Source organism: Ursus maritimus, unplaced genomic scaffold (genome assembly GCF_017311325.1).
Source record: "Ursus maritimus isolate PB19 unplaced genomic scaffold, ASM1731132v1 scaffold_13, whole genome shotgun sequence".
Classification (NCBI taxonomy): domain Eukaryota; kingdom Metazoa; phylum Chordata; class Mammalia; order Carnivora; family Ursidae; genus Ursus; species Ursus maritimus.
In genome coordinates this window covers 26,309,730-26,322,573 of record NW_024423675.1, presented here as the reverse complement: position 1 = coordinate 26,322,573, position 12,844 = coordinate 26,309,730, and the positions used below count along the sequence as shown (strand labels likewise).

Below are 12,844 nucleotides of genomic sequence, written 5' to 3'. Positions count from 1 at the left end.
CAGGGGCTACAAGTGTCAAAAAATCAAAGCGACTCTATTCTGGTTGCAGGGCAGGCAGAGGGAAAGANNGGGGAGGAATAGATGAAATAAGAATCAAGACCACAAGATTAATTTAGTTTTTAACAATTATTATGAAATTAATGAAATTCCAATAAGAGCATAGCAGTGGCTTAGTTCTGAATCCAAAACCATAGTTTCTTGAAAATCATATAATGCAATAAGGAAAAGAAGAGGAAATTCACAAGCCCCACTTTCTTGAAACAAAGAAAATGTTTCTCCATAATATAAGAATGTAACTTGGAGCAGGGAAAGCTGATCCAAGAGACCCATCCGAAGGCAGATCTAGTAACATTATTGGACTTTAAAGACTTTAAAGATGTGAAACTACAGGGCACCTGGGCGGCTCGGTTGGTTAAGTGTCTGCCTTCGACTCAGGTCATGGTCTCAGGGTCCTGGGATTGAGCCCCGCACTAGGGCCTAATCTGCTTCTTCTTTTCCCTCTGCACCTCCCCCACCACCCACCCCAGCTCATGCTCTCTTGCACTCTCTCTCCCAAATAAATACTAAAATCTTAAAAAAAAAAAAAAAGATGTGAAAATACAGGCAAAAACAGCATGTTAGAAATAAATCAGGATGGCATTGGATTTTTCCCCAGCAACATCCAGTAACAAAAGAAAATGGAACAACGCTTAAAATATACTCAAGCAGAGAAAGTGTGAACCAGCTAAACCGTCCTTCAAGTAGAGAACAGGCCAACATTTGAATACCAAAGAATTCAGGGACTAGTATTCCCAAGAACCTTTTCTGAGAATGATGCTAGAGGATACGATCCAGGCAAGCAGGAACTGATTGACAACTCTTCAGCAGAAGAACTGAGATGAACATGTAATTTATTTCATTGCATAACTATTATGAAAATTTTCAAGCATACACAAATGTAAAGAGAATATTTTATAAACCCCATGTACCACCTATCCAGGTTCAGTAACTATCAATCTTTTGCCAATCTTGCTTCGTCTTTCAGCAACCCCCCTTTTTTGTGCTGAAATATTTTATTTTTAAGATTTTATTTATTTATCTGAGAGAGAAAGAGAGAGAGAGAGCACAAGTGGGGAAGGTGTGGGAGGGGCAGAAGGAGAAGCAGACTCCCTGCTGAGCAGGGAGCCCAACTCAATCCCAGGACACTGCAATCATGACCTGAGCCAAAGGCAGACTCTTAACCAACTGAGTCACCCAGGTACCCTTAAAGAAGATTCTAAACATTATGTTAATTTACACAGAAACATTCAATATGCATCTGTAACTAGTAAGGACTTTTTAAAAAATATAAACTACCATGCTATTATTATTCATAACACGGTATATATTTTATATGCATGTGTTTAATTTATAATATCATTATAAATAATTCCCTGAAATCATCTAATACCCATTTAATACTCATTCATATTTCCCTCAATATTGCAAAGATATCTTATTATAGTTGGCTGTTTGAAACAGGTTACACATAAGGCTCATATGTTGCTTCTGGTCATTAGGTCTCTTCTGTCTCTTTTTCCCCTTTTTTCATGCTATTGGTCTGTAGAAAACTGAGTCATGGGTCAAATAGAATGTCCTGTATTGTGGATTTACTGGGTTGCTTCCTCATTAACTTGCTTTCTTTGGCCTGTATTTCCTGTAAAGTAGTAATTGGGTCTAAATACTTGATTAGATTCAGACTGAATTTTTCAGGGAACAATATTTGACAGGTGATCCTGTGTACTTCCTCTCGCACTGTGCAGCAGAAGGAGGCACAGACTCTCTGGCTCTCCCATTTTTAGCAATGCTAAGAAACATGAGTGGCTTCAAGTGATGTGGTCTTCATCCCACCGTGCTTTCCCCTAGGAGTTTAGAATTCATTATTCCTTGTGTAGACCCATTATATCATTAGGGGAAGCAAAATGGTTATTGTCTAATTCTGAAGAGCTCTACATATAACATTGCTTCATAGTGCCCCAAATTTGGTGGTTGAAAACAACACAACATTTATTTAAGCTCATGGTTTTCTGGGTCAGGGATGTAGGCAAGACACAATAGGGAGTGCCCCACAATGTCTGCAGCCTCAGAAGTGTGGCTCAAAAGTCTGGATGGCTGGAAAGGCTTCACTAGGATCACAGACATGAGGTCTTTGTTCTGGATGTTGGTTGGGTTCCCTGGTTCTTCTCCATGTCACGTCTGCTGAAGCTGTCTGGAATGGCTTCTTCACTCATGTGTCTGACACCTAAGCTAGAACGACTGGGACAGCGGGGCTGACCAGCCTCCTCTCTCTGTCTCTCTCCTGGTTAGCGTGGCCTTCTTTAGAGCTTGGAGCTTTCAGGGTGGTTGGATTTCTTGTATGGTGGCTGGCCTCTGCCAGGCCGAGCATTGCCGAAGACGAGGCATTAGCTGTAGCACTTGCACAATCGGATTCGCTTCTGCTACAAGCTATTGGTTCAGTAAGGGGAGAAGGCTAAGACTCCATCTCTCAGTTGGAGCCATTGAGCTGTATTACCATGGTTTGGTTTTATTAAAGTGACACCCAGATGCAGCAAAGATGCAGTGAAGTTGGTTTGGTTAGAATCAATGTAAATGCAAAAAAAAAAAATGCTCACTTTAAGACCTTTGAAAGACTCAAGAAAGAGAGCCTGTGGTTCGCATCTCTTCCTCACTTTGCCTTCAGTGATCTCATCTGGGTAACTTGAATTTGTGTCATAGAAATTGGCAAACACTTCAAATTAGGAATTTCTTTTTAAGAGTCAGTTGTTAAATATTAATCATACACCATGTTTAAAATCCAAGTAATGTATCAAATATATTGCAACTTTATATCCTCCGCTTTCTACTCTCCCACCTAAACACACACACATACGTGAGCCTGCTCTAAATTCCCAAGTATATGTTTCGGGTCTTAACACCTTTAGGATCCTCTCTGCCATTGGGGATAATGTTCCGTGGTCATAAAGGGTTCATTCCCCGGCTTCTCCAGCTAGGGGGCCAGGACTCTTAGTGATACAAGGTGTGAGCCATAGCATAAAATGTAGTGCCTCTTCCTTACACATTAACGCCACTAAGGGATTTAGGGGGAACTTAAATATGTACATATACATATTATATATAGTATATACACACTGTGTATATATTGCATATACATAAATGTACATAATGTACATAAATATATTGTATATATTATATATGTTATATATAATATATAATATGTGTATGTATATATTTAAACTAGCATATATGTTAGTAAATATGTATATATTTAAACTATACATATATGTATATATATATTTAACTTAACATGGGGATATTACATAGTAGAATGCAAAATTTGCATTATTTCTGATAAACATAAAACTGCAAAACAGTTTTACACTAGCACTGCTTTGACAGTTTCCCCAAACCCCTAGTCAGGACTAACTTACCCATTCAGCACAGTGGGTCCTATGCCAAGGGCTGTGGAAGTGTTTTTAATTTCTTTTAAAATCAGAAGAAAATAAATGAACTTTTGGGTTGAAAAAAATGTTTTAATATATAATATTAATATATTTGTCTTTATATTAACACAATCACAAATGTGTGTGTGTGTGTGTGTGTGTGTGTGTGTGTGTGTGTGTATTTGTTAATGTAGAAAGGGGTCCATGAAGGCAGAAGTGCTTACGGCTCCCAAAAGCCATAATACAGCCCTGCCTGTAAGGACGTACTTTCAGTGCACAGTAGAAACATGTGAAAAGCTCTAAATTTCAGGCATCATATCTTTTCAATGTGTTTTTCTTGAGAATTGCTGTCTTCAGATTCCAAGGAAATGAATTCCAAATGGTAGAATTTCGTACGTCCTTGAAAAGCAGTAGAATAGATTTGCAGGACAAGGATTTCCTCTGACTACACTGCAGATCCCACTGTCTACAGCCGTCTGTTAAGAGTGTCTCGCTTACTCACAAGTCATCACTTCTGCCCGCACATGCCATGACCAATATTTACACAGAATGGCTGAACTTCTGGCATGAGTCTTGCTGTCAAACCATAAAATCTTAGAACTTGAAGCCACTGGGGCACCTTGGTGGCTCAGTCCATTAAGCATCTGCCTTTGGCTCAGGTCATGATCCTGGAGTCCTGGAATCGAGCCCTGCATCATCGCTGGGCTCCCCGCTCAGCGGAGAGTCTGCTTCTCCCTCTCTCACTTTGCCCGTCCCTCTCCACCACCCCCCGCTTGTGTGTGCTCTCTCTCTCTCAAATGAATAAATGCAATTTATATTAAAAAAAAAGAAAAGAAAAGAACTTGAAGCCACTGAACCCCAACACCCCATCCACAGAAGAGCACCTTTCTCTCCATCCTTGACCACTCACGCAGCACCAGTTGGAGCACATCCTGACACTGCCTGCCCTTGGGAGCCGCAAAGCTCCTTCCCTTTGGGTTCTTGTCTTCAAGAAAATACTGTGAGAACACACAGAGATACACCGGTTGCTACTGATGCAGCCGAAAATGTCAGAACGCGTGTAGCCCTGAACGCCACGAGTCAGTGGGGGTGGAAGCACTACGCACTGTGGGCAGTACCCACAAGCACCATTGTGGTCTCATCATCCTCGGGGCTAAGTTCCAGACCGTCCTCCACCACCCTGTGCAGGGTGCTGTAATGTTGCTGGCTTTGCTGGAAAGAATGCAGCTCCGAAGCCGCTTCCCAGGCTGCAAAGGTGGGCATGGGGAAGACATCTGGCCGCTTGTTTTCAAAAAAGCATTTCAGGTTTCTCTCACTCAGCTTGTTGGCATACTCCAGGAATGTGTTTTCCAACTGCTCCTTCTCCTTCTGCGCATACGTCTTCCAAAAATTCAGCTGAAGGTAGCTAACTTTAGATCGGCAGCGAGCGTAACAAGTGGTGAGCAGAGAGAAGAAAGATGCTGAACAAATCAGGCACCATCCTAGAATCTTAGAAAGAAAGAAATATTGAGGATGTGCAAAAACAAAGCCACTTCCCAGGGAGTGGAGGTGGTGTTACGGGGAAGCGTATGGCTGAATTAATACCACAGTCATTGCCATGGCTCAGTGCATATCTTTCACATTAATTTTTTAACAATACTTTTTTAACAGTCAAAGTAAAGTGGGGGTTTCATCCTTAGCATCCATCCCACCCACCATTGCTGGTAGGCAAAGAAATAACCAGAAGGCAGACAAATGGAAAAGGGCAAAAATATAAATTATCCAAGAATCAGCTAACGCAAGCCCTCAACTGTATCAGTTATTAAAGGAAAGAATTCCATGCATGAGTGAATGTGATCGTTGGAGCAAATGAACGTTTCCTCAGCCAGTCTTCAGGCATTGATAAATGCATATTCATGGCTAGTGACTGATTTTTCCACGTTAAGTTATTTGCGGAGAACAACAGATCCTCTCTGAGAGAAATCTCATTATTCATCATCCATGATAAAGTGAGAGAGACATAATACAATGGGGAAACTGAAGCTAGAAGAATTGAAAGGACGCATAAAAGCCAAGGAAAAAAAAATTAGAATCATTCTAAACCTTCAGGATTATTGGTTTTGAATTTTGGTAATTGGAAAAAAAAAATTCCTTTTTGAGTACAAACTGGCATTTTTTTCTGAATTTTAAAGGCAAAACTCTAAATAGCTCAACTGACCTTCTAAACTTTCTTGTTGTTCTTAATTACATCTGTCACAATCGGAATTAATCTCCTATTTGGACAACTAACAGAGCCCTTTCACAGTGTCTCTTGACATTTTCATTTAATGACTCAGTATTTCTCAGCAAATGGGCCTATTTGAAAATAGAAGCAATAATCTGCAAATGAACCCATTCAGACCATGACAGAACTGCAAACACACTCCGATGCTTTAAACCGGGAGCTCCCGCAGCCTGGCTCGGCCTGTGGCGTGTCATGAGGGCCCCGGACTCCACGTGAATGCCAGCTCTGGACTGGCACTAGGTGGGTTTAAATCTCAGCCTTCCTCTCCCTATGGGCGTTCTCATTTCCTATGGGTGCCCCATTTCCTCCATTGTAACATGGGGGTTACCCACCTCAGAGGGGAGTTTGGGGGATTCAAATAAGAGGACGTAGACATACATATGCTTTCAGCGAGTGTTAGCTTGTATCACATGCCGCTATTTTTCAAACACACAGATGTTTACGTAAAAGCATTACTGAACCCATGGGATCTTTCTGGCATGATTTATGAATGAGGCACAGCTTCTATCATGTGAAAGTCCTCATAGTGACCTTGAATCACTTGTGGTTGACTACTTCAGATCTTCCTCTTCTCTTCATCTTCCACCTTCCTCTTTCCACACAACCGGGCCTCGTGAAGGCCAGTAGTCCATCTCACCTCAATATCTGAGCCAATTCTGCTTGAGTTATACTGTTTGATCTATTTGATCACCTACAGACACCTCTTCCCACATTGCATGATCTTAGCGTCACCTTGCTCTCACCTGAGTGCCGAGCACTGAGCCCTCTTGTTCTTCCCCAATTCATAGCACCCAGACTCTAAGTAGACATGGTGGATGGCCCCACTGCGTCCCTCAATATTTCCATTCTGCATGACTCCCCTCTCTCAAACCCTGGCAGTTTTCTCATCAATTTAGAGCCCGTACTGTGTGTCAGCAGCTTTATGCCCCTATACGTCCATCATCTCTACACCTCCCAGCAACCCCCCAAGGTAGATGTTATTAGTCCCAACTATGAGGAAACAAGAGCTCAGAGGGGCCATGCCATGAGCTCTGGGTCGCAGAGCTGGTAAATGGTAGAATCCGGATTCAAACCCAAGGCTGGCCAACTCTAAGACCAAGCTCTGGCCACTAGTCCACTTGCCTTCCTTAAGAATAGAGAGCCACCCAGCTGGATTTCCTGTTTCTTTGCCCCACCCATGGATGGGGCACTTTTTCCACCCCCACCCACATACTCAACTATTGATCTGGACTGTTTGTTGCTTCTGCAGGGCTGAACCGCTGTGGTCAGCACCTGCCATTGATAGAGCTCCCCTTCTCCGCATCCCACAAGCCTCCTCCCCTAGAGATCAGCCCCAGGTCCTTCTCATTCTGCTGAAAAGTAAACAGGTAGTATGCCTAGGCTAAGCAATGACAGGATACGCATGACTTCCTTATGCCTGTGTTTAGAGAAGAAAAGCTCACACAGTGAGAAGTGTTTGGATCTGGCACTAACTGAATACAGTCTGGTGCCTGAGGACATAAATCATCAATCACTCGTTGTATCAGAACATTTGTAACTAATGCCTTCCTTCAACAAAAGAAGGAAGGCATTTGAGATCCTGGCATGTTTTTATCTAGGATGTGCTTTATGCATTAAACAAAAGATTTTGTCTGGGGACATTTTCAAGCTTATCAGTTTACGTAAATGACGGTGTGACTCTGCTGCGGACCAGCTTTGGAAAGGATGATTTTAAAACCAGACTGCCCTGATGTGTTGTTGAAAAGGCAAGTCCTTGTTGAAAAAGCAAAATTATACCCCTTTCAGTGCATTTCTTCGGAAACAAATGGNATTCCTGACAAACCGTGGATCTGTTTATCTACTCTTATTAGCTGCTTTGGTTTGGGGAATGTAACCCTACGACTCACACTCAGGAGGAGGAATTCGGTCTTTTCCTGAGGCCAGGGCAAGGCTTCACATCTGGATTTGTGCTCAGGTACCTGGAAGGATGACAAGCTACTTCCCTGTGTCAATTAGATAAAGCTACAGTTTCCTTCTGTTAAAAAAAGCAGTGTCCCAAGTCTTGAGCTTCTAAAGTACTGTAAGAATTTCTTCGTCTGATTCACAAAGAGCAGAGAACGTAACCTCCCCAGAGAATACGGTCCCTTTTCACTAGCGGCTATTTAAAGACTGCCAACGCCCACTATACACAGGAAATTTTTCTCAATCTTCACAACCTTTATACACAGAGATAACAGTTGCCAGAAATCATTTGAGGGAATCTCTACACTAATTATATTACATGCTGCTTTGAAAAACATGCGCCCATTGGGTTCAGCTATATTTTAATAGATGAATGCTATCTGCACGTGTTTTTTCTGAGAAACCAGTTTGAAAAATAATTGAAAGGAGGCAGTAATTTCTAATTACAGCTCTGCCACTAACACTCAATTATGAGTTAGCGTCATGCATTATTTACCAAGTCAACCCCAACAGATTGTTTTGAAAGCACTTAAGTATTTACATATGCATAACCCAGAGGATATTTTCTTTTCGGAAGTGGAAAAGACAATCCAATCAGCAATTTTACTGAGCCACCAACCTCTAAAAAGCTTTTCCCAAGATTGTCCTCATGCTGCATCGCGTTCCAATTTTCCTTTAGTTTCAAAACGTCCTGAAAGGAGTACCCGAGGGAATCCTTCAAGCTCCTGCTGGGAGAAAAAGGCCAGTTCGTCCTTCCTTACCTGCGACTGGGCTTGAAGGGACAGCTTCACTTCTTCATTGTCCGCGGGCGTCATGCCGGTTTTGCCACAAGAGACTTTGTGAAGTTCATCCCAGCACTCCTGGGGCTTGCCCTTGCAAATCAGTCCCAGGAGACTTGAACTTTTGGTCCCGCTCATGGCACATTCATAAAAAGTCCCATTGAGCAGAGCCACAGAAAGCCACATCATCGGAGCCACCAATGAACTCAGAGTGATCTGGCCGAGGACATAGAAAAAGCGGCAACTGTGGCCTTTGGGGAAGATTTTCCTGGGATTCACACAGCAGCCTGTGAAGAGCCTCCAAGACCTGCTATTCAGAAAGAATCCCAGGATCAGTAACACCCAAGCAGGAGCGAACAGGAAAACCAGCCCATACACCACATTCTCAGTGCTGCAGGGACACTTAAAAGCCACCAGTGAAAAGAGACGCTCACTCCCCACGGTCAGCAGAGCCATGAAGCTGTAGCCAATAACAGTTTTCTGGTTGAGGAAGAATTTTAAAATCCCCTGAAAAGCATCCATGGTGTAGCTAGACCAAGGGAAAAGGCTTTGCCCTTATTTATTGTCAGAGCAGCTGTGGCAGTGACCGAGGGTGGAGCTCTTTCTTCATCAGAAACAACAGTCCTCCTTCTCAGACTGAATTCAGCCAGATAAGGAAACAATGTCATTCCCTAGGAATGTATTTCCCAACCATGTTCAGATAATGCCTCCTACTGGTGGATTTGCGCTGTGGAACCGGGGCCAAAACCCTGAGAATCGGGGTAGATTCAAAGGGCACCACTTCTGTTTTATGTTATTTTCACATGGCTTGGGTTCCCAAGCATAGCAATAATAGTCTAGGAATTTTCCAGCCAGAGGAATCAACATGAGCAGAGAGAGGTTTCAGCCAGTGCACCGGGAGCCAAATCACGTCTCCAAGCCGGGAGTTAGATGATGGCTTTTCTCTTGCTGCTTAAGAGCTGCTACTTTAGCTCCTTTGCCTTGAGACCTGAAAGATTCCTTTTGTATCCTCTTAAACTGACGAGCATCAGAGGTTTGAGCCAAATTGTAGGATTTGGGCTATTTGAAATTTAGATGGAAAAGTTTAGGGAGCATTTGAGTTTTGAATGAAAGACAAAATGAGAAGGGTCCTCATCGTTCCTTTCGCAGGCGATCATAGCAACTTCTCAATTACCATCTCTAACTTTGACCTCATGCCCGCCCCTACCCTCAACCCTAATGATAACTAGTACTTTAATTACTTACCCTCCTGAACGATATTTATTTTTGAAAACGATTTTTTGAGAAATAATGCTTAACTCTTTCATAAAGCATCTTGTTTTCATAGAAAACTAGTCCCTTAGGATATTCCGTAAAAATGAAAGGGTTTAAGACTTGTGCAGGTCATAGGGTCAGTATATTTCAAAGCTGAGTATGAACCCAGACTTTCCGATTACAAACTCCACATGCTTAACCATCGTGCTGCACTGTCTAGAACAGAATATTTGGGTGCTCTGCTAACAGATATTTGTTCTAGACCAAGTTTTAGTAGAATCTTTTTTTCCCTCTTTATCAGGTTGCCTTTAAGATGTACTTGGGGATTACACCAAGTGTGACCTGTAACAATTCAAGCAGGACTGAATTTTCCCTGATCCTAGACAAGAATCCGCTGGTGGAGTTTGTGGAAGAGCTCCCCGCCGGGCGATCCTCTCTGTGCTACTGCAATTTGCTCTGTGGGATTATCAGAGGTGCCCTGGAAATGGTAAAGCACGTATTTCATTTTGCCAGGTATATTTGCTAGCTAGTGCTGTGTAACAAATGACCCCCCAAATACAACTGCTTAAAACAACAAGTACTTATTATCTCACACAGTTTCTAAGAATCAGAAATCTGGGAAGAGTTTTGATAAAGAGCCTTTAGCTCTTGTGGCTAAGAGTCTTTCCGAGCTTAATACCCACACAGTCTAGCCGTTGGTCAGGGCCGCAGTGGTGAGGAGTTGACACAGGCTAGAGAATCCGCCTCCACGCTTACTCACATGGCCTAGGTGCCTGGCTGCCAGTCGGCTAGAGGCTTCACCAAGATCCAGTCACAACAGGTGCTGCCAACCCTGGTACAGTGTGGGAGGGCACTACCTGCGGGTGTGAATAACAGGAGGCCGAGATCATTGCAGTCTGTTTTGGAGGTTGACTTCCACACCTGAATTATTCATTGACTTAACAAAGGCAGTGATCAGCATCTGTTAAAAGGCACTGAGCATACAAGATGAGCAAGACATAGTCACTGCCCTTTAAGAGTTTCTGTGCAGCAGAGAAGCCAGATGTGTAAAGAAGTGTGGACAATGGCTACGGGAGGAGCTGGGTTGGGCTGGGTGGTGGGGCAGGGATGACTTCCTAGAGAAACTCTGGGCTGGCATGTGAAGGATAAATAGGAGTTAGGGGAAGGAGGGCCTTAGGGGGAGGGGAGCAGGGGAAAATAATATTCCCGGTAAAAGGAGCAGCATGTCCAAAGGCACAAAAAGAATGTTTCATTCAAGGAACAAGGAACTTGAATTAGTTCAGTATGGGTGACATGTAGCTTGAGAGAGGTATTGTCATGAAAAAGGAGGCTTCACTTTACAGAGGCCTGATTTTTAAAAAGTGGTGGGAGACATTTATATGATCAGAGCTTGGGAATTAAGATTTTTGAAATGAAAGCAGCAGAGACCCATTATAGGTTGATAAAAAAGGGGATGATATTTTGAAATTTGTGGTTTAGGAATTTCATTCCTTTGTCATCAAAGTGAAAGTGTACAAGAGGGTACGATGCTGGAGGGAAGAAGAGGGCAATTGGGAAGCTGTGATGGTAACCTCAAGAAAAACCAGAATAAAGCCCTGACAATAGGAGTGGTGGGGAGAAGACCAATTTGAACAACACTAAGAAGGCAGATTAGTAATCAATTAGACTGAGACAAGGCTATCAGTTACCTGAAAGAAGTAAGTTGGGGCAAAAGAGTCAGGAATTTTTCAGGGTCTGAACAACCTGTAAGGATGGTTGTACTGTTAACCAAGAGAGTTCAAACCAAGGAGGGGTACGGTGGGGGTTAGGAGAGGCAAAAAGGGAGGAGTTCAGCTTGGGAGGTTCTGGAGTTGAGGTGCCTAACACACAGGCAAGTGATGATACCCAGCGAGCAGTTGTTGTACATGTCTGAAAGCCACAGAGAGATGTGGACCGAAAAGGCATTGGAAATATCAAAGGATGGGGGGGGGGTGTGGGAAAAGAAGGAAAAGGAGTCACAGGTGGAATTCTAGGAAGCAATACCACGTGATGAGTACATTGAAGAGAGAATACAAAGGCTGCAAAGGATACCAAGAAGGAAGAACCAGAGGTGGGGAAAATACTGGGACAAAATGGAGCCAGAAACAAAGGAAGAGTGTATTTCAAGAAGAGGAAGTGATTCACAAGATCAAGGACAGCAGAGGGGCTAAGTAAAACAAGACCTGCAAAACAGTCAAAACACGTAGGGACCGAAAAGTCAGGAAGGACCTTAGGAAAAGCTGGTTTGGGAAAGTGGAGGAAGAAGAAGATAATCTGGCAAAGACTCTTGAGCCCCTTGGGGGCTCAGCTTAGAAAGAGGTAATAGTCCACAAAGTCTCATTTTTCCAGAAGCTCAGCTGTTAAGAGTGGTGGGACCAGACAGTAGCCAAAGATGAGATATGTGTTGACCTATGCAATCATGAGGCATTCATGTAATTTTCAATTATGGTGACAATTAGAGGAAGGATATAACAACAGGTAATCCAGAAGAGTAAAACAATCAAAATAATGTATTATTCACACAGATCTTCCATGCTTCTATCTTACCAACTTTTTAGGTTTGCCCTATAATCCAGAAATCAACAAAGGGGAAAGGAAATGTTCTGGGAGCCTATAAGCAAAAGGGATGAACCATAAAAAATAGGATAAAGTGTTCGCCAGCTTTCATGGATAACGGTTGATTCTAGTGCTATAGGACGAACAGGTATCAGACCTCATGTGGCCTCAAATATCCAAATAGCTTCCACGTAGCCTCCTTGCTTAATTTACTTGACCTTCTGTTAAATTTTGACAAAGACAAAAAAGATCTCCTGGAGGGGAAATGAGGATGAATATAGCTTCTATATTTCAATTGCCTACTAGACCCAGGCTTTTTCACTTATTATTTGCTTTTACCAACCCAGTACTTTTGCTTAGTTATCTTATTTATCCCAATGACTTAAAATAGCTGAATGGACACTCTGTTGAGGGTAGTAGGTCAGCAATATGCTGCTCTTATGTGAATACATTTTAATAAATAGAGAAGTAAGCCCCGTGGGATTACTTCAATGTATGGGAAGTGGGAAATGCTTTACAGTGGAAAAGAAGGGCTGGATATCAAATATTCATGTCTGTAATTTCAATCTTTAATT

The 12,844-nt window shown here is 42.6% G+C and overlaps 2 protein-coding genes across 2 annotated transcripts in view; one reads left to right on the top strand and one right to left on the bottom strand.

The window, feature by feature from the left end:
* TRAPPC3L (trafficking protein particle complex subunit 3L) overlaps positions 1-12,844 on the top strand; it is a 34,648-nt gene that overhangs the window by 21,139 nt on the left and 665 nt on the right. Inside the window, 1 exon segment of the mRNA XM_008691186.1 lies at positions 9,997-10,182. Coding sequence (XP_008689408.1) covers positions 9,997-10,182 — 186 coding nt within the window.
* On the bottom strand, positions 4,211-9,014 carry CALHM5 (calcium homeostasis modulator family member 5). Its single transcript, XM_008691185.2, has 2 exons — positions 8,424-9,014; positions 4,211-4,946 (listed from the first exon to the last, which is right to left on the bottom strand). The coding sequence occupies exons 1-2, from the start codon at positions 8,961-8,963 to the stop codon at positions 4,557-4,559; spliced, it is 930 nt and encodes a 309-aa protein (XP_008689407.1). The 5' UTR covers positions 8,964-9,014; the 3' UTR covers positions 4,211-4,556.

Coding starts and splice junctions, on each gene's coding strand:
- CALHM5 (XM_008691185.2), bottom strand. CDS start 8,963: ATGGATGCTTTTCAGGGGATTTTAAAATTCTTCCTCAACCAGAAAACT. Junction 4,947..8,423: donor CCCTTCAAGCCCAGTCGCAG/GTAAGGAAGGAC, acceptor TTTCTTTCTAAG/ATTCTAGGATGGTGCCTGAT.